At 35.9% G+C, this 20,740-nt stretch overlaps 1 protein-coding gene across 1 annotated transcript; it reads right to left on the reverse strand.

Annotated features, from left to right (window-relative positions):
• Positions 1 to 2,296: 2,296 nt before the first annotated feature.
• LOC129798545 (U5 small nuclear ribonucleoprotein 200 kDa helicase) lies at positions 2,297 to 19,567 on the reverse strand. Its single transcript, XM_055841745.1, has 6 exons — positions 19,415 to 19,567; positions 16,801 to 19,267; positions 9,575 to 12,565; positions 3,378 to 3,552; positions 2,781 to 3,306; positions 2,297 to 2,708 (listed from the first exon to the last, which is right to left on the reverse strand). Exons 1-6 carry the CDS (start codon positions 19,457 to 19,459, stop codon positions 2,466 to 2,468), a joined length of 6,447 nt encoding a protein of 2,148 aa, XP_055697720.1. The 5' UTR covers positions 19,460 to 19,567; the 3' UTR covers positions 2,297 to 2,465.
• Positions 19,568 to 20,740: the final 1,173 nt, after the last annotated feature.

Raw genomic sequence — 20,740 nt, forward strand, 5'->3', positions numbered from 1 at the left:
TTTGACAACATTCGACTTCTGACTGGAAAGCAGCGCCACTAAAATCGTGGCAAACACTATACCTAAAGTTCAAATTTTACGCACTCTTCTGATTATTTGTAATAAAATCGAGAAATCATTCGTCAATCCTTGATTAAAATCATTTAAGAATCATTAAGAATCATTTAATGCAAAATTGGGTTCTTGAAACTATATTTCTCCTGAGTCTTGAATAAAAATCCCATGAATGGATATAAATTTCAGAAATCGAACAAAGAGGGAGATGAAGAGTAAGAAAGATAAGAGGAAAAATTTTGCCATTCAAGCTGCGCTCGCGACATCTGCAATTGTGAGAAATTTGCCTGTTTGTTGGTGCCCCAAACTCTGTTTTGTGATGGATTTTATATTCTTTTAAAAAAATGTGAACATTAATTTCTTTAGTAGATACATAAATATTAACCCAAAACATGTAGGAAAGTACTGGTGTAGTGAAATTTGATGTAACTTATTTCAGTTTTATTTTCCAGGTAGATATATAAATGACTAAAATTATCAAAATCTCACAATTTTGCGAAAAAAGATTCCTATTTCTAAACTACTTGAACTATGTGGATCATTCTTTCTCTGGACAAGCATCCCTATAGTATCTATGATTTCATATAGGTCTTGCCCTCTGAGGTGTAATACTTATTTAAAAAATCGCAGTGTTTGGTGGTACCCCTGTTTGGTGGTGCCCCAGTTTCCCCTATATGAATTATACAAGAACTGCTAAAATGATCTTGATGAAATTCGGTATAGGGTCAGTGTATGTTTTAAACTTTTTATTTATTCATACCACCCCCTCCCTCCACCCTCCGTTCTGGTAGCCCTCATACAAAATGGGGGCACTTTACCTTATAACTCCTTTCTGAGATAAGGTAGAAAGCTGAAATTCAACAAGGGAACAAAAGTTATGGAAGACTTTTCAACCATGCATGTTAACTCGTTCCTCCTTCACCCCTTTTGGTAACCGTTTACAAAATGAGAGAACTTTGACCTCCTTTCTGAGAAGAAGTAGTTGGTTTGTAAAAAAATGAAAAAAATGAATAACTAATAACGTCAACAATAATTTTCTAGATTTTATATCCATTTATATTTTATAGACATCTAGTCGAATTATAGCTTTCTGTCTCCTATTACAAAGGACTTATAAGGTAAAATAGTCTTATTTTGTATGTGGATGTGGGCTACTAGAAGGGATTATGGACGAAGGATTTGGTCTTTATGATTAAAAAGTTTTCTTTAAAACTTGTTCCAATGCTGTATTTCAACTTTCTATCTTTTCTCAGAAATGAGTTATAAGGTGAAATGCTCTCATTTTGTATGAGGGCTATCAGAAAGGGGGACAGAGGGGGAGGTTACTATGCATGGTTTAAAAGTCTTCCTCAAGCTTTGTTCCCATGCCCAATTTTAGCTTTCTATCTCAGAAAGGAGATATAGGGCAATGTGCTCTCATTTTGTTTGTGGGCTACCAGAACGGAGAGTGGGGGAGGGGGTGATATGCATACTGACCCTATACCGAATTTCATCAAGATCGCTTTAGTCGTTCTTGCGTAATTCGTTGTCAAAATAGCGATTTTTTGGAAAGATAAAGGCCTTTTTTACCAGGACTCGCAGCGTTTATCGTCCTGGGTTCCGGCAATTTTTTAATCTTATATCAGTACCTGCAAAATGCGCCTACTCTCGCTTGTGGCGATTTCGGGACCAGAGCCCATACAGTTTTGTTTGACCATTCTCCTTTGTTTCAATAATTTTTTTATTAATTTTCATTCAAATTGCGGGAGATTTTTGCTTAACGGAAATTAAAAATTGAGAACAGTTGTCAGCGCCGCCTCACAAGAGAAAACAGAGCCCTCACGCGGAGAAAAAGGAAAGATCTCCATTCATCTTTCACTAATATCACGGAAATTAATAAAAATTATTGTAATATATTTTTGCTAAGAAAAATTGCAATACTCAAGGAGAAACCTACCTTTACCTGTTTTATCTTTTCCTGTAAATCGATTATAAGAAGGACCTTTTGTTGGAACTAATCCAATTTTATTGTGCACTAAAATGCTTCAGATATAAAACAACCTTTTTTGCGACATTTTATATTGGACAACCCAATAAATTGAGGAACAGCATCTTTATAAAAAAAAATGAAACCTTACATAAGGGGAACTTTCTCATCAAAATTTTATCTCTCACATAGAAAAATTTAGCTCACTTTCGGCATTACTCAATATTTTGACTCATGTTTGATTTTCTAGAGCAAATTCTGCAGAACAAAAATACATAAGATCAAATGTTTATTTTTCTCTCTACAAAAATTATCTCCTATTTCTCTGCCTCTCTAAAGTCACATTCAAAATTTGCGTGTTGCGGAGACTCATGACTAAAATCGAAAATCTCCACCATCGCGACGTAATCAAGTAGCGTGCCGGAGAAACTTTGCATATTTACCTTTAATCAGATTCTGAGCCACTGTCTGACTGAAAGTCTCCCACGTTGATGGAAAACTTGTACTCCTGATCGCATCCCAAGTAGGAATCGCTCATGAAATACAGCGTATACTCATGCTGTCCGGGACTCGGAGCCACAAAGTCCAGCTTCACTTTGGCCTTTTGCTGCAGAGTGAGACGTTTGATGGAGAGCAAGGAATTTGTTCGAGGATCTCCAATAACTACCCACCATCCTTCTTCGCGTTTCTGCAAGGGAAAGTTTTTTAAATGTAAGAATTCAGGAGTTTCTAGGACCATTCTCGAGAAAAAAAAAGATACCTGAGGGAAGAAGGGAGCAATAACGGGGCCAGTTACTTCATCCTCACGCTCCAACTGCACCACCACATTGACCGTTGAGCCCGAATTGATGCGATCCTTATTGAGAACCTCAAAGTTCAATTCAATGTTTGGATAGCGATTGCAAAATCTGGCTACATCGGCCATTTGGGCATCCGTCAGCTGCAGCAATCTGCTCCTGTCGTCATCCTCCAGTTCCATGATGTCAAACACTGTCTCAATGTTCTTATCGGTGCATCGTTTGATGATGTCAGCCGTGAAGTGCGGCAACTGCTTCAAGTACGAATCTTTGCTCCACATGCCCTGAGTCACCATCTGAGCCAATTCCATGGCAGCTACGGCCGGAGAAAGCCAACCATTTGAACTCAGAACATCCACGCAAGCTTGAATTAAACGAATCGATTTTCCCAGAATCAATTCAGTGTCACCCTGCAGTTCTGGACCCAGTTGGAACCGACACAAATGAGCTTGGAGGAGCAAATTTGTTTTGATATGAGGATCATTGTATCTAATACAAAAGAAATCGATTAGAAATTAATTTGAGAAAGATTCCAATTAGATTTATTTCCAGTAACTTACTTCGGGCTAACTCCATTCGGGCCAACAAGTTTATTTGGCAGACGCTGTGCCAAACTCCTCAAGATATTCTCTTCATGATGTCGCACGACAATATCTTCATATTCCGCGGCAGAAGAGATAATTTCCAAAAGACCACGGATCTTAGTCTTGCTGTTCAGTGATAAACTGAACAATTCTGTCGAAATAAACAAATAAATTATAAAAATGGGATCATTTGCATACAACTAAAAAGTTTACGAGTAAGCTATGATGTGATGATAGGAAATTCGTCTAAGTTTTAAGACTTTAAGAATCAATAGGAGATTTTGAATCTTGGAAGTTTCGTACCACTCGATTTTTTCTATGATTTACAAAATTTAAAACACCGTATATCCGGTTCTATCTGGCCGAATTTGATGAGTAAGAACGCAAACGAAAGGTCTTAAAAAACACTACATATTTATAGAACATTGGAATTTTTTAAGACCAAACCTAGAGGCGCCTCTGTCGAAAAACCAATTTCTATATCACTTATAATCTAAAACTAAATTATCTCGAAATAGATGATGTTCGTCACATGGACGCAAAAGGCCCTCTGGTACAAAAAAAAATTTAAAAAAAAAAACCACAATTATCCCGGTTTCTGAGAGACCTACGCAAAAAAGAACTGTCAGTCCTTGAGAATTTAACGATATTCTTCTGAAAATTCACAACGTTGTCATTTTATTCCTTTAAAAAAGGCTTAACCGATCATAATGAAATTCAGCTCCAATAAACTGATCTAAGCTTATCACAAGTTTCAAAATAATTTAAAATTGCTCGGAAGGTCGTAATCCACGCTAAAACAGCGATGGACACTGCAAATATTTTCTCTTTGAATTATTTTAAAATTTAAGCGGTGCTGAGGCCTCTGACTCGGCTTTTGCTGTTGTGAGTTCGATTCCCGCCCGATTCTTGAGACATTATTTATATTATTACTCTCTCTGTTCCTAAAAGAGTCGTACATTTTTTCATATAAAATGTACTAGCAAACGTGCGACTTTTTTCGGAACGGAGGGAGTATTATTTATACACAGAGAAAAATAGTTGATAATCAGTTCGACTATGTTGATTAAAATAGTTGATTAAACATACAATTGATCAATTAGTTGATAGAAATGTAGATAAGTTGTATCAACAGTTGATAGTTTGATCAACTAATTGGTAAAAAAGTTGATTTTATCTACACAAAAGTAGATTATCCGATTTTTTGACCAACGTTTGATCAGTTTTACATACATTTCTATCAAAGTGTTGATCAATAAATATCGAAACCAACTTAATCATAAAATTCTCTATACAATTTTCAACTAATAATTACACTGTGCAACAATTTCAAACTTTTTTTTGTCCCTGGGTTCTCATGCTATTTTTTCTATTGCTAGGGTCAAATGATTTACGAAAATACTTATCATTTTGATTTCATTTGGATTTTGCGCCTGGTATTTACGAAAAACGGTTTTTTCCGTTTTTTGATATTTGGGTGCCTATATCTCCGAATCTGCTGAACCGATTTATTTCTCACTAAGGAATAATTTGTTCTCCTTTAGATGCCCGATAAATCCTCTGAACAGATGAAGTTCGTACAACTGACACCAGGGGCGCTGTAGTCTCATAAATGTCAGAAAACATGGAAAAATCGAAATTTGTAGCAACTTTGATCAAGAATATCTCGAAAACTAAAACTGTCCTTAACAATCTGATTTATGGGTTTGATAGAGAATTTTATTAGCTACATTTTTGTTCATATACAACTTTTTGCTCAGATTATTTTTTAGCCTCGAAATAGAGGTTCAAACGAAAAATGAGCACCCAGCCAACTAAAGAAAAACTTAGCTATTTCGCACATTTCGACTTTTTCTTTTCAAGTTTAGATAACCCAGAGTCTTATTTTCACTTTTCTTACAATTGTAAGACTTTATTAATACTTATTTCTTTATAAAATGTGTTTAGATATAATACAAGGTAATAACTGAAACAATATCTTCAGTAAGATTTCAGTGTTATTTCAATCTCAAAAGACTATTACAAAAAAGGCATATTAACTGCATATTGCAAAATTTTAAATATTTCAAAGAATATTTCTTGTTAAATTTACGTTTTAGAATCAATAAGTATCTATTTTACCTTTTACATACCAGTTACATATGGAAAACTTTGCAAAAAATCCTTTTTCTAAATTCATTTCTTTTTATAATTCTTTAAAAAATTTTCCTACATTTATCTACAATCCTACAATTTTAACCTCATAATTACGCGATTTTCGTCGAAATAAATCTAAAACTAGTTTTTGAACTTGTAATTGTTACTTTATGTATATCACATACATTAAAGTTTTATACAAGTTTCCAAGTAATAAAATAATATTTAAAAATTTAAAATGTCATATAAAAATCACCATAATATCGAAATTTAAGTATTAAATAATATAATAAAAGCTTGTACTGCCTAATTGCGAGGAAAAAAAACAATAACACTCGAAATTCTGAAGGTTTTATTTAGTTGGCTGAATGCTTATTTTTCGTTTGAACCTCTATTTCGAGGCTAAAAAATAATCTGAGCAAAAAGTTGTATATGAACAAAAATGTAGCTAATAAAATTCTCTATCAAACCCATAAATCAGATTGTTAAGGACAGTTTTAGTTTTCGAGATATTCTTGATCAAAGTTGCTACAAATTTCGATTTTTACATGTTTTCTGACATTTATGGGACTACAGCGCCGCTGGTGTCGGTTGTACGAACTTCATCTGTTCAGAGGATTTATCGGGCATCTAAAGGAGAACAAATTATTCCTTAGTGAGAAATAAATCGGTTCAGCAGATTCGGAGATATAGGCACCCAAATATCAAAAAACGGAAAAAAACCGTTTTTCGTAAATACCAGGCGCAAAATCCAAATGAAATCAAAATGATAAGTATTTTCGTAAATCATTTGACCCTAGCAATAGAAAAAATAGCATGAGAACCCAGGGACAAAATCATCGTTGCACAGTGTTATCAAATATGAAAACCAACTAAATAATCACTTGTTGATAGCAATTTCTTAAGAACCAATACAATTTTAATCTTAAGAACCAATACAATTTTTAACAATTGATTATAGTTAAGAACTCCGTTTCTATTTCACAAAATCTGATGAGTAATATATTATTGTTATTACACTGAGAGCAATCGGAAAAAGTTAAAATTACATTCCAGAAATGTTAATTTTACCCTGCAGTATTGATCCGAAATCGGTGTAAATATTACCCTTTTTAGGTGTATTATGGGTTAAAGTTACCCTTTTTCATGATAATTTTACACTTAAAAAGGTGTAAAATTAACATTAAAAATGTTGATATATTTTTACACCTAAAAAGTGTTAAAGTTATGAGGAAAAAAAGTTAATCGCACCCTCTTTTTTTCTCAGTGTATTATTACATTCTCAAAAAAATCCCAGATCTTCTGTGATTTTGTTGTCAATTTTACTGAATATATCTATGATACTAAAGTTAGTCAGATAGTCCCACGTGATTTTTCTATCAAAAGTTGCTCAAAAGTTGATCATCTGTAATTCTTTAACTAAATCATTCCATTGAATCGAGTGGCGTACCAAGCTTTGGCCCCAAATGATGTTCCTGCTATTGCTGACCAATTGCAATTAGTAATATATTTCATGATAACAAGTATTTTTGTGTCTTATTTGCACTGCCAGTATATAAATTATTCTTTCAAATTCTATCTCGCCCTAATTATAGCAGTTAACAAATGTATTTACTATATCCAAATATCACTAAACAAATTAGTGCGACTTCGAGGTTTCCCATAAAAAATCATAAGTCAACAAACCCTTATTAGGGCTTATCATTAGATTTACTCACTAAAAGTCTTTTTGTATTCATTTTTTGTCGCTCTCTAAAGCCAAATGTTCTATAAATAAACCAATTTTTTAAGGTCAATAGCAAAGCTGTACAGAATTTCTTTGGGAAAGTGATGATGAGTCAAAAAGGCAAAGATCAAAATCTATCTCTATAAATTGTCGTTATGCAATTGAGAACGCAAAAACTTTATGAAATTGTGCCAAATTTGTTCATTTATTTATGGAACGATTTTATTCAGAACTTCCCAAAATAGTCAAAAACTTTGTCTTCTGTACATATTATTGCAAAATTTGGAAGCATTATTTACCAAATGGAAATGCGAAACTTTATGAGTTTCGTTTATTAGTTAGTGGGATGACATAGGGGGGTATGCACAGTAACCAGCTTACTTATTTATAAATAAGTTACTTATTAAAATGGCCGTTGAAAGCTTAATTTCAAATTAATAAGTGTTCCTATGCACAGTATTTCACATTTTATTAATTAATAAAATTTTTGATTTATAAACATGCTCCTCGAGAGGGGAGGTTGTTAGACTTATTATCATCAAATGAAGTAGAAAAAACATTAGAAATTGATATATTTCACGAAGTAAATTACGATTTATGTGGTCTTATACAGTTTTAGGAATCGACAGTCGATAAAATTTTTTTTCTACAAAATAGTGTGCAAAATTTCGGTATAATTGCATGCAAGCGCCAAAGTCTTAAGTTTAAACTGTAATATTTCTAATACATGTTGAATTTTTTTTATTACTTCTTTTTAATGAGTGTCGCTTGGAACCTTGTAGATAGTTTATCGTCTTTATTTTCTCTAAAATCATTCTTAATATATTTTTCAATGAATAAAAATGTGGACATAGCTTTGGTGGCCTATTTCGACCACCTTCATTCTCATAGTTCCTTGTCTTTCTGGAATTTTTCCGAAGTCTTTTTCTCATGATCTTGGTAGTAGGAGCAACTTTTTTTTTTGTTATTTTTTGCATTGTATAATCTCCAGAGTATACAAAAACTAAAAACTCATGGAAATTCGAAGAACAAAAACAGTGGCCGAAATTGCAAGCTGGTCGGAATTGGGTACAATTACTCTATACTCAATGAAAAATATAATTTATTGGCTAAATCTGCCTCGGGTTAATTATGAAGAATTTGATGCAAAAATCGTGTTTATTTCTTTTATGAAATTTTAGTGTTACTTTTATGAAAAAAAAAATAATGTGCAATGAGTTGGAATGTCAAAAAATCAAACAAAGTAACTCATTCAGCCAATGTACTAGAAATACTTGAGATAGAATATTGATATTTTAGAATTAGTTTCTTACAGGTTAATAGGTGATCTTTTTGAAAAGAAAAATATATATCTATTATGGGGGCGCGGGGAGCCATTCTCAGACACACGTCTTAACGGTAACGAATTTGAATTCTTTACATTAATTCAATAGAAACTCAATTGATTTAGATAGAGTAATGGCTCCGGCACACCTTTTAGATCAAGAAAATTTCATGAAGTCGAAGTTCGGATCCCTTTCTTTCTCACATGTTTTGCATATGTCTATCTCATTCTCTCGCACTCTTCTTCTTCTCTGAAACATCACTCCAAATTCAATTTAGCTCAATCGAATTTGCTGTGCGAAAGAATGAGATAGTCATATGGAAAACATGTGAGAAAGAAAGGGTTTCGAATTTCGACATGAAATTTTCCTGATCTAAAAGGTGCGCCAGAGCCATAACTATCCAAGAAAACACATTGGCAATCAGAATTCAAATCAGGAAAAAGGATGAATGCCTATTTTAACAAATTCGACGGGATGTCGAATTTTCCGTCCGCCATTTTGAGCAAAGGTTTTGCGTGACTTTCCGCGAAGCGAAAAAAGAACAACAAGATGTATTTTCATCTCTGTTGGACTATTTTTCTCAAGTAATTGAATTACTAATTAATCTACTATACTAATATACTAATTATTCGTTGGGGGAGTCATTTTTTGGAATGAACTCCCACGAACTCGCAAGCGGGAGCTTTTGATTCGTTTTGCGTCACTGATTGGGAGTATCTAAGATCTGCCTTTTCTTTTTCGTTTTATTTTATGTTGTTCATTTGTTTTTTTATTATTTTTCTTCTTTTATTATGTACACTATTCCTGTATAAGAGGGCATGCCCTACTGCTTTATCAATAAATGTAAAAAATGTAAATGTACTAAAGTTACTAAAAATCCATTCCCGACAGCAATTCGGATAACAATTGCCCAGGAATAAATCATCTAAAATCACTCAATTTGCGTATGATGTATAATACCATGGTAAGGAATGGGTTAAACTTACCAATAGTTGTGTAGTTGATGTAGTAGTAAGCTGAAATCATTCCCAAGTTCAGTGGCAATGTGTCCATGTCATCTTCAATGCTGATGCACTTTGACTGCTCCAGATCGGACAAAGTATTCTCCACAAGTTCCGACAAATGGTCCGAAAGATGCCTATGCGTGACTCCCTGCAGATTGTAGTAGTTGGGATTCTGCGTGAGACGCCTATAGAGGAAGGTCCAGGTGAGATAGTCCACTGCATCCTGCTTATTCTCAATGGTTTTCGTCACGATTTCTGCATTGAAATGATCATGGAGCCTGTGATCTAGGTGGCTCTCCACCGGAAGACTCTCATTGAGGAACTTCTTGTAGAATTCCTTCTTGGAATTCTGACACATCAGAACGCATTTGGCATCTTTATCATGAAGAGGACGATTTGCTCTGCCGATCATCTGCATTACATCCGTCACGGGGTAGTCCTCGTAGGAATGATTCTTGCCATTGTAGTACTGAGTGTCCATGATGATGACCAAGTGAGCACTGATATTCAAGCCCCATGCTAGTTCGCGCGTAACGACGGCCACCTGAACAGCTTCAGTTTCAAAGATCTGTTCCACTAAGCGATGATCAGATTGTGTTAGTCCTTCGTGGATGTAGGCAACTCCCTGAGAGAGGGTTTCTTTGAGCGTTTTGTCTGACATCATATCCAAGAAGGGTTTGATGAGTTCCTTGTCAGCATGGAAGAATCTATTGGATTGAGATTCAGCTGCGCAGTACGTTAGAATGTCAATGGACGTTAGTCTAGCTTGCTTCCGGGAAGATACAAAAACAATCACCGGTTTGTGAGGGCTATACTTGATTATGGCATTGTAAACAGGCTTGGACATGGCTGCAATCCTCGAGGCATGGTGCGTTATGTTGAATCCCTGTACGTGAAGTTCGAGTGGAACTGGACGAACGCTTGGGTGGAAATTGAACGTTACACTCGTATTGCAGCCAAGCCATTGAGCAATATCGCGAGAATTGGCTAAGGAGGAAGAAAGGGCCACAATCCTGATTTGTTTTTCAATCTGGGAGGAAATATAGCGCATCCGGGAGCAAACTACCTCGAGAACCGGACCATCTTCCCCGCCAATCAACTGAAGTTCATCCACAATGAACAGTTGGATGTTTTGTACGTTCTTCCTTTGCTTCCATCGACGGGAGAGTACATCCCATTTTTCAGCCGTTGTTATGATAATTTGTCCCTTGGCCAGGAGCTTCAAATCCGTTCCCGTTTCTCCTGTAAGCTTGACAACTTTGTATCCCAATTTCTGCCCAAAACGCGAATGCCATTCATTGAACATCAGATCCGCTTGAGCTTCCCTGGAAACCAAGTAGACACACCGCCCTTCTGTATTCTGCGCAAAAAGCCTGAAGATGGCAAATTCCGCGATGGTCGTCTTCCCTGATCCCGTCGGAGCTCCAATGTAGATATTATCGTCGCTGTTGTAGACAGCATTGAAGACTTGCGTCTGAATTGGATTGAATTGTGGAAAGCGTGGAAATGGTGGCAAGGGATCATTGTAGAAAGCTTCATACTTTGGATTCCTCAGAGCCGTTATCGGAAGTGGCTGCAAATCGAGCAATTCCGTCGGCGGGAGGTTCTTTTCTGGCAGAATCAAATGCCTAAAGGACACCGGAAGCTGAGTTTCCGCTCCAAGCCAGCGATCCGATACAATTCTCAAAAAATACTGCGGTGGAAGTGGTTCAAAAACCGGCACGAAGAACTTTATCAAATGCTCATCCTGACAGTATTTCATCTTCAGCAAGAAAAATTCATGATGAAGAATAACTTCTGAATCAACATCTTCCACCAAAATCCAAAAAGCCTCCGATTGCCCATGAACTTTTTCGTCCCACTGAAAATCCGGAGTGATACTCAGTTCAACTCGCAAAGTGGACGTATTAATGGGCTGAATATGCGTTGAGAGATCCAATTTTGGGAATTGATGGACAAATTTATGGATTGTCTTTCCCAATTTGGGCACCCTCACCAATTCCCCAATCTCATGGGGCTCCAGATCATACAATCTCTCCCATGGGAAATTCTTCTTCTCAATCTTCTTGACAATCTCCTCCGGCATCTTCCGGAATTGCCTAAGCGGTGACATACTCTGCCACATTCTCCGATCAATCATCTTGCACAGTGTCAGAGATTTCTCACCCAATTGTGCCCATCCTCTGTACAAAACCATCTCGTAAATAGCCCTCAGCAATCTCGAAGCTGACTGAGTCACATAAACCATATCGGACATGAGAGCAAACCCCTCTAATTTCAATTGAGAAATATAAGCCTGCAGCAGAACATTAACCTTAGCACTTGGCTCTTCAATACTCTCCTTAATCGGTATCGGAACTCTCTCCATCAACTTCTGCAACTCAAGCTTCTCCTCCTCCCTCACCGTGATATTCCTAAATTCCCCAGAAAGTGAAAAAGCCCTAAACAACTCAATTTCACTCAGTGTCGGCTTTAGCAGTTGATTGTACGTCATAATTGTGTCATGAGTGCAATAGTAGTGCGAAGCAATTCGCCCCAATTCAGTCACCTGAAAATTCCCCGTTTTCCTGTCATACTTTATCAATTCACTGCGATCGAGATGAAGTGCAGCGGTGTGCACTAAATCTGCCCTGTGCGTCTCTAGCAGCGGATCCTCCTTCATCTGATCATGGGAAATACCATAGAGTGTTGGCTGACGCAACATTCGGATATACAAATACGTATATCCCAGCCAATTGACCGCTTCTTTGACACTCTGAACTGTCCCTAGGACAATTTCAGCATTCAACATGTCAGGCATCTTGGACACAAACTGTGACTCAATGGGCAATTGCTGATTCAGCAGGGACAAGTAATACTGGAGCTCACTGTGATTTGTGATCAAGATACCCTCACCTTTTGTGTCATACTGAGGTCGACCAGCTCGACCCAGCATCTGAAGGACATCAAGAGCCCCCAACTCAGTCCAACGGCCTGAAATCAGGCAATAAATAATCTTTAATTCATTTCTTGCAGGAATTTTCAGATAAGATTATCAAAATTTAATATTTTTTGTCTCGTCAAAAAATTGCAATTTTTTTCATCAAAATCATGCTTCAAAATGATTTTGATTAAAAATGAATTCTTCAAAAGAACTTAGTTGTGCTTAACTCTTTCCGGACCGCAGCATATGCTGCAAGCCAATTTCACAATTTTTAATCAAAAATATCTAAGCTCAGGAATTAATTGAAGTCCTACAAAAAATATCTTACATTTGGACATCCTTAAAGTTTGTAATCATCCACAAGAATCGGATTTTTATCAGTTCTGAATAATTAAAAAACATTGTTTTTCATAGAAAATGCATATACTTCTTTGGGTACTACAGTCCCAAAAGAGACGAAAGAGTTAAAGGTGTCTACACATTGGGAGCAATTTTCGTCAAAAATTGCGTTTTTGACAGAAATTTGACGTTTCCCCCTACAACGCTGCAGGGAATTTCCTTCAAAAAAGCAATTTTTGACAAAAATTGCTCCCAATGTGTAGAGGCCATAACTCTCTCGTCTCTTTTGGAACTCTGAGTAGACAAAGAAAAATGTACAGGTATAAACGTAGATATAGTTATTTTGGGAAAAACAGGGGTCCATTAAGCCTAATAAAGAGTGAAGCTATTTTTCGGCTTTTCCTTCTAAAAATTTTTCTTTGTAATAAAAATAGTTCTTGTATTATTTCGGCGAATATTATGAAATATGTATTTTTAGATAATTTAATGCACAATTTCGGAATATCTGAGACTGATAAGTCAATTCCCTTTAGGAAAAAACTTGCCATTAGTCTTCAGTGCCTCTATGCAAAAACGTATAGAAAATGAATGTCGAGAGGCCCCTATGGAAAAAAATTTTTCTAGACGATTGACAGTCGAAAAAAAATCGATTCCTGTGACCTATTACAAATTATAAAGACGATATCAGATATTTTTTTCGTAGGAGTTCTATTAATTCCTAAGCTAAGATACTTTTGACCAAAAAATAAGGAAATTGACTTGCAGCATATTCTGAAAAAGTTAAGGCATCTACATATTGGGAGAAATTTTCGTCAAAAAGATGATTTTTTGAAGGATATTCTTTGTACTACTATAAGTGGAAACCTGAACATTCTGTCAAAAAGACAATTTTTAACAAAAATTGCTTCCAATGTATCCAATTGTTTCCAAAGCATTAAAAGCTTGTATATTGTAAGAAATTTTCATCAAAATGAGGAATTTTGAAGCAAATCGCTCACATTTGAATAGTTTTCGTTTAATGGCCTCTACACACTAGAGCAATTTATGTCCATATTGAAGCATATTGCCTACGCTTGTGTAGGAAAAACTCTTCAGTATGCACCTCTATAATGTATAGAGTCCATTACAGTATTGCAGACAATTTCCTTCAAAAACGGAATTTTTGTTAAAAAAAAAAAGATTTTTTAAAGGATATTCCTTGTACTGGGGGAAATGTCAAAATCCTGCCAAAAGAAACGATTTTTACCAAAAATTGTTTCCAATGTGTAGAAGTCTTAAAAGCTTTTACATATTATAACAAATTTTCATCAAAGAGCAGAATTTTGAAGCAAATTGCGCACATTTCAATACTTTTCGTTTAAGGCCTCTCCACGTCGGGAGCACTTTTCCTCAAAAGTGTTTTTCACAAAATGTTGATCTTTCCACATACAGCACTACAGACAATTTCCTTCAAAAATGCATTTTTTGGTGAAAATTTCTCCCAACATGTACAGGCCTTTACTTGATCCAAAGTGTCATGTGCTTCGAATGGAATTTCATGGAAATTTAACGTTTCACTAGTGAAAAAGGTGTCTGTTAAAAATCTTTGACATAATAGTTTTTTGTGGACAAAGGTGTCTACACAAAATGTAAAAGTTCTGTAAAAAAAATCTTCAGTGTCCTTAAAAAAAAAATGTTTACTTATTGGTGAGAATTATCGGCAAATAGATGAGTTTTTGAAGGAAATTTGTCTTCAAAATCAATATATTTTTCATCAAAAATTTTGCTTCAAAACTTCACCGTTATACATTTGAACAAAATTCAACGAATTGTCAGAATAAATGAAAATCTTTTGTTTCACTGCTAAAACAAAAGTGAGAAAAGTGTTTGTGGAAGCTTCTTGGGATAGTATTTTATTCAATTTCTGTGGAAAAATTTCCAAAAATGACTAAAATTGCTATTTAGGAAGAGAATCCCTAAATAGCCCTTCTTAAGGGGTTACGTGGGTCCTAAGAAAAAAACAGCATATTTCCTGGATATCTTTTATTAATATAATAAACAAAAATTTAATTCGAGATTTTAAGCATTATAAAAGTTTAACATTTTAACCATATCTTCTGAAATTTTCGTTTTAAAATCTTAAAAATTCAGCCCTTGAGACCTGATTTTCGGAGACAATTTTAAAAAAAAAAATTACTGAGTTTTCGGTGGACAAGATTTCTCAGAGTGTATTCATCTGACATCAAAAAACTAAATATTTCCTGGTGACTTAAACTCATACTTGATCAGTAGATTTATTTTGTCTTGATCACAACTTATTTTACAAGACAAAACGTGGTATAAAATACGCCGAAAATTGTATTTTTTGTATAAAATTCTGCCAAAAATCCAAATTTCTGTTACTCTGAGAAATCTTGTCCACGGAAAAGCATGTTTTTTTTCAAAATAAATCTTCAAAAATTAAGTCCTAATGGCTGAATTTTAAAGATATTTAAATGAAAATTTCAGAAAATATATTTTAAATTTTGTACTTTTATATGCTTAAGGACTTAAACTAAAATAAAAATTGCTTATGTCGATAAAAAAAAAAATACAGAAAATATGGTGTTTTTTAGTCTTTGTGATCCACGTAACCCCTTAAATAGCATAGCAAATTCCCCTTCCTTAGGAAAGAAAATGATAAATGTATGTGAAAAACAATCTCAAACACAAAACGTTTTAAGAGATCAAGTTGTTAAGTTTAATTTTATAAATTAATTATTTTTATAAAACTGATTTTGAAGTATATTTTTGATGAAAACTGTCCTAGAAAGTTAATTGTTTGCGTTGATTGGTTCTTTATGGCCTCTACACACTAGAAGAAATTTCTTTAAAAAATATCTTTAAAGAAAATTTCCCATATCTGTTGGCAGAAACGTCAGATTTTTTTTAAAAATGCAATTCTTGACGAAAATGCTTCTAGTGTGTAAGCACTATTAAGGAAATTCTTTTTTTAATCTATTTCTGCACCAATTTTGACAGATTTAGACAAGGGCACAATAACGTACTTATGGATCTGAGAAGCTTTTCTTGGAGGAAATTGAGTTTTTGAAGCAAAATATCGATTGCTTGAAAATAAAACAAGTTTTGAATAGACTTCACACTAGACAAATTTTCTTCAAAATTTATCAGAAATGTAAAGGCATCTACACACTAGGAGTAATTTCTTTGAAAAATGCATTTTTAAAGAAAATTTTTCTTATCCTTGTAGGCAGAAACGTCGGAATTTAAAAAAGACAATCTTTGACGAAAATTACTTCTAGTGTATAGACACCATAATGTGAGAACAATTTTGTTCAAAATCCCCTTTTGACACTAATTTTGAAAATCAGTTTTTCCTGAAAAATTTTCGTCAAAATGCAGTTTGAAAATTGTGTCAAAATGCAATTTGTGAATTTCGTTTAAAAAGAAAAACGTAAAAAATTGAATCTATAGAAGCTGTTCTTTAATGGCGTAAGAACGAACGTTACAAAAACGTTCTTATGGATCTCTGAATAACTAAAAATACAGAGTATTTCTTTGAAATAAATATAAATTAAGAACTGCCTACGCATAGACGCATTTTCTTTAAAAATTATCAGCAATGTAATATAAAAGCGATTTTCTTCAAAATCACTTTTTGAAGTTACATTTTGACAGTTTTCCTCCAAAAATTTCGTCAAAATTGAGCATTTTGAAGTGTATTGCGTCAAATATCATAAAATGCTTTTTTTTACAAAACATTCTCCCAAAATTATGAGAGCAATTAGTTAGTGGCTTAAAAACGATTTTTTAAAATATTTTATTAGAAAACTAAATGTATCGAAAAGTATTTTCCTTCGACAGCAGCATATTTCTCAAAATTGGAATGAGAATTTTCTTTTCAAATTTTCTTTTTTCCAAAATCTTTTCTTCAAAACAGTTTTGTCAAATATGAAATGGTACTCACCCTTTTCAGGATTGTAGACTTGCGTTCCTTTGATAATAACTGTGTGAGCTGGAAGATTAACTCCCCAAGCCAAAGTAGCCGTTGATACGAGCACCTGGATATGCCTGTCTGCAAACAAATCCTCCACTAGTGTCCTGTCCACTCTCGTCATTCCCGCATGATGAATTGCAAAGCCATACGGCAGAAGCTCCTTCAATTCCGAATTCTTCACTTGCTCTGCCTCCGATCGCAGAACTTCCATACTGGCTGATCCTTCGCGCAAGAAACTGCCTAGGGTGTCCTTTTCCAGGCACATATCCCTAATGGCTCTGGCTGTCTTTCCTGTTTCCTTGCGAGAATGCACAAAAATCAGCACTTGATTGCGTCCAGCGTGTTCGATGGTCTTCTCATAGACAATGTCATTCATGACTTGGAATCTCTTGAGGGCTTTCTTCTCTGTCACTCCTATATATTGTTGCTCCAGGGCGACGGGCCGGAAACTGTTGTCGAAATAGAAGAGTCCTTTGTCGGGGCGATCGAGACGGACTCGGAGGAATCTAGCGACATCGTGGTAATTGGGCAGAGTGGCTGATAGTCCGACTAATCGGATGTCCTCTTGAGTTGTTTCGATGTTACGGAGTGTTCGAGCCACGAGGGCTTCAAGAACTGGACCTCTTTCATCGTGCAACAGATGAATTTCGTCGATTATCACCAATCTGACGAGGGATGTGTAGGTCTTTTCTCCGCCCTTTCGCGTGATGATATCCCATTTTTCTGGAGTGCAGACGATAACTTGGGTGGCTGCTATTTGCTCCCTTGTCAACTGATGATCTCCTGTCAACTCCGAAACTATCAGATTGTAGCATCCGAGCCTCTTTCCGAAATTTCCCACCATTTCCTGCACCAGAGATCTCATTGGAGCCACATAAATTATTTTAAATTCTTCCGTATTGATGGATCCATCGTCATTAATGTGTTTCCCAATCTCTCGCATCATTGTCAAGAGGGCTACATTTGTCTTTCCTGCTCCAGTTGGAGCACAGAGAAGCATATTGTCATCGGATTCCAGGGCAAATTTCCACAGTCGACTCTGAATGCGATTTAGTGTCTTGAAACCGTCAAAAACCGGCTGAACGTATTTTGGGAGTTTATCAATTGGCACGAGCTCTTCATCCTTACCGAAAGGTTCGGGTTTAAGAGCTGGCACATGAACTTCCTCATATCCTTTCCTCTGTTTCCGGAAAGATCCATCGGGAAGTGTACAGCGTTTATTGGCCATAAAATGCGATCCTGCAGCAAAGATTAGATCCTCCAGTTCTAGCACTTTTCGATTCTTTCCCATTTGCTCATCTTCCTCCTCTCCCTTCAGCTGTTCCTCCTTGTACTTCTTCTGCAGGCGAGTTAGATGACTATCATCATCTTCATCAATATTCTTCCCAGTGTCCAGTTGCCTGAGAATTTTTGCCAGCAATGGATCCGAACGCATTTGCTCCCGGATCTTCTGCCTCTCGGATTCACTCTGACTGGATGCCAGCATTGTGCAGTAGAGAATCATTTCGCGATTCTTCTTCAGCTTCTTGATGAAGTCGAAGCAATCGAAGCCAAGCAGAAGAACCAATTGATTTTCACAATCACGATCATCATTGGAATCCTTGAGGATCTTCAGGACTTCAGATGCCTTAGCCTGGGATACCATGGCATCATTGTAGAATTTACTTAAGCATCTCTGAAGCCAGTAGGCATCGATGTCAAGTGGATGAAGAGATTTCTCTTTCTTAGACTCCTCAGAACCTCCCAGATTCTCAGCATGGAGTGTATTATCAATTCTGGCTTCTTCTCCCTCATCCTGACCATCTTCCTCGCGAATTTCCCCATAAATATCCTCATCACTTTCCTCCTCGGATTCCTCAAACTGCACATTGATCCCATAAGTCTCATCTATCTGTTCCTCTCCGCCCACTTTTATCGTACTCGATGCCTCAGATCCAAAATCTGTGATTTTCTTCCCCAAATTCACCAGCAAAGCGAATCTCTCTTCAGTCACATTTCCCAGAAGCGAATCAATATCCTTCCTCTTCTCCCGATCCTTCAATTTGTCATTCTTCAGCACAGCTAGAATCTCATCTGCAGCTCCACAGAGAATATCTCTAGGTTGATCCCCAAGGGATTCTTGGATAAAACTCAATAGGACTTCATATGTTTGGCGGGTATCTTGTGTCTTAGGGCGATAAACAATGCCCACCATTTCGTCAATTCCTTCAGAGAGCAAAGTAGCGCCCTTCATGCGATCAAAATCATACTGAGCCTCATCTCTCTTCTGGCGCTTGGCTTTTCTCTCTTCTGTCTTCTCCGGCTTTGTACGCTGGTACCTATCCCCCATCCGTGTGCCCTCAAGCTTACCCACAAGAGACACCACCTCTCCTGTAGCTTCATCCCGCCGCGGTCTCTCTATCAATCGGACATCGGCTTGCAGAACAAGATTTGAGTTCTACAATGAAAATAATTGCAAATTCTCAGAGAATCCCTCTAGCCCCAAAAGCCCAAAAAATGCGTTTGGAAACGTATAAAAAGTTTGGTTATGTCACTCCCAAGACATCACATCGATTTTCAGCATAATTAATAGTTTTCAACTTACCGCTTTATATTCATACTGAAGCTGACGAGCCGCTGCATCCGCCATGGTGAGGCAAACTCAAAAAATCACTAAGTTTTCAAGTAAAATACACTTTTTTTTATTAGTAAACAACATCCACTGCAAGCAAAACACACTTTCCGAAAAATTCACTGACAACCCAGCTGACCGAGCTGACCAAACCCGGCCAGAACAAAATCCCCGGCCGGAACAAATGTTGTACAATATTAGATAAATATTATATACTAATAGGTAGAGTAGGTCTACTATAGTCGGGATAGTAGGCCGATTGTAGACCTACCCTCCATATAAAAGACTGTGTCGTTTTGCTAGTGGAAGAGACTTTTTGCCAGCATTAGTACAGTAGAATCTCGCTATAGTCCATATTTGGTTTCAAATTTGACACTTGAGTCGCACTATAGTCCATGTAATTTTTTAAAATTATCAACGACTTTTAGTATTGAAATTGCTCGACGGCTTCCACTTTCTTTGCGATTGTGGTACTTGTCCTTGTTCTCTTCATTGTGGATCACAATTATCACAACTACTTAATAAAGTTTGCCAAAAATATTAAAATAATTATGCATGTCGCATACTAAAAAACATAACCTAACTTAAAATCAGTGTTTTGAAATCAACGGTCGATAAATTGTGGACTATAGAGCGATGGCTTATAACGAGACTCTACTGTATTGGTGTGACTGCCGTGTACGTGTGAATCACAATTATTAATTTTATCATCTGATGAGGCCATTTTCTTACAGGAAACGTAATTCTTAAGCTTCATTGGCTACTTTTATGCCTCTTTTCGTATAAATCTTTGCAAAATAGTAAAAAAAATGCACATTTATTTTCGATGTTATTGTGGCAGTGGAACATATCAGAGACACTGTAGAATGAGTGGAACATATCCCGGACAATTACAGAGTACGAATATCATATATTTTTAAATGAAAAATATAATACAAATCGAACTCAGATTTTTGTCAGACTATTATCATGGAAATATGTTATAACTCCGATTTTGTTCCGGCCGGGTCGAAGCTATAAAACATGGTGTCGTGTGGTCGCTTTTTAAATATTGTTCGTTGAAGGTGGTCGCTTTGTGGTCGCTCTGGTAGTTTTCTAAAAAAAAGCTATTGAAAATCAGAAATGTACACTTTTCAAGCACAGATTTATTATCTATTAGCAATTTTACAACAAATAAATGAGAGAAGTTTCATTGAAAAGCAATTTCAGCGCGACATAATATTTTCATGGAATCAGTTGTTTAGAAATATAAACAAAATGATTTTTATTTTTTTTTAGGAATCGCGAAAATGGTGTAAA

The sequence above is a fragment of the Phlebotomus papatasi genome, chromosome 1 (assembly GCF_024763615.1).
Source record: "Phlebotomus papatasi isolate M1 chromosome 1, Ppap_2.1, whole genome shotgun sequence".
NCBI classification, from domain to species: Eukaryota; Metazoa; Arthropoda; class Insecta; order Diptera; family Psychodidae; genus Phlebotomus; species Phlebotomus papatasi.

What these genes read in the sequence shown, in the direction of transcription:
- LOC129798545 (XM_055841745.1), bottom strand. Translation starts at nt 19,459, where the DNA reads ATGGCGGATGCAGCGGCTCGTCAGCTTCAGTATGAATATAAAGCG. An exon ending in CATCAACTACACAACTATTG is followed by an intron (nt 3,553 to 9,574) that starts GTAAGTTTAACC and finishes TTATTTCGACAG; the next exon opens with AATTGTTCAGTTTATCACTG. An exon ending in CCGAATGGAGTTAGCCCGAA is followed by an intron (nt 3,307 to 3,377) that starts GTAAGTTACTGG and finishes CTTTTGTATTAG; the next exon opens with ATACAATGATCCTCATATCA.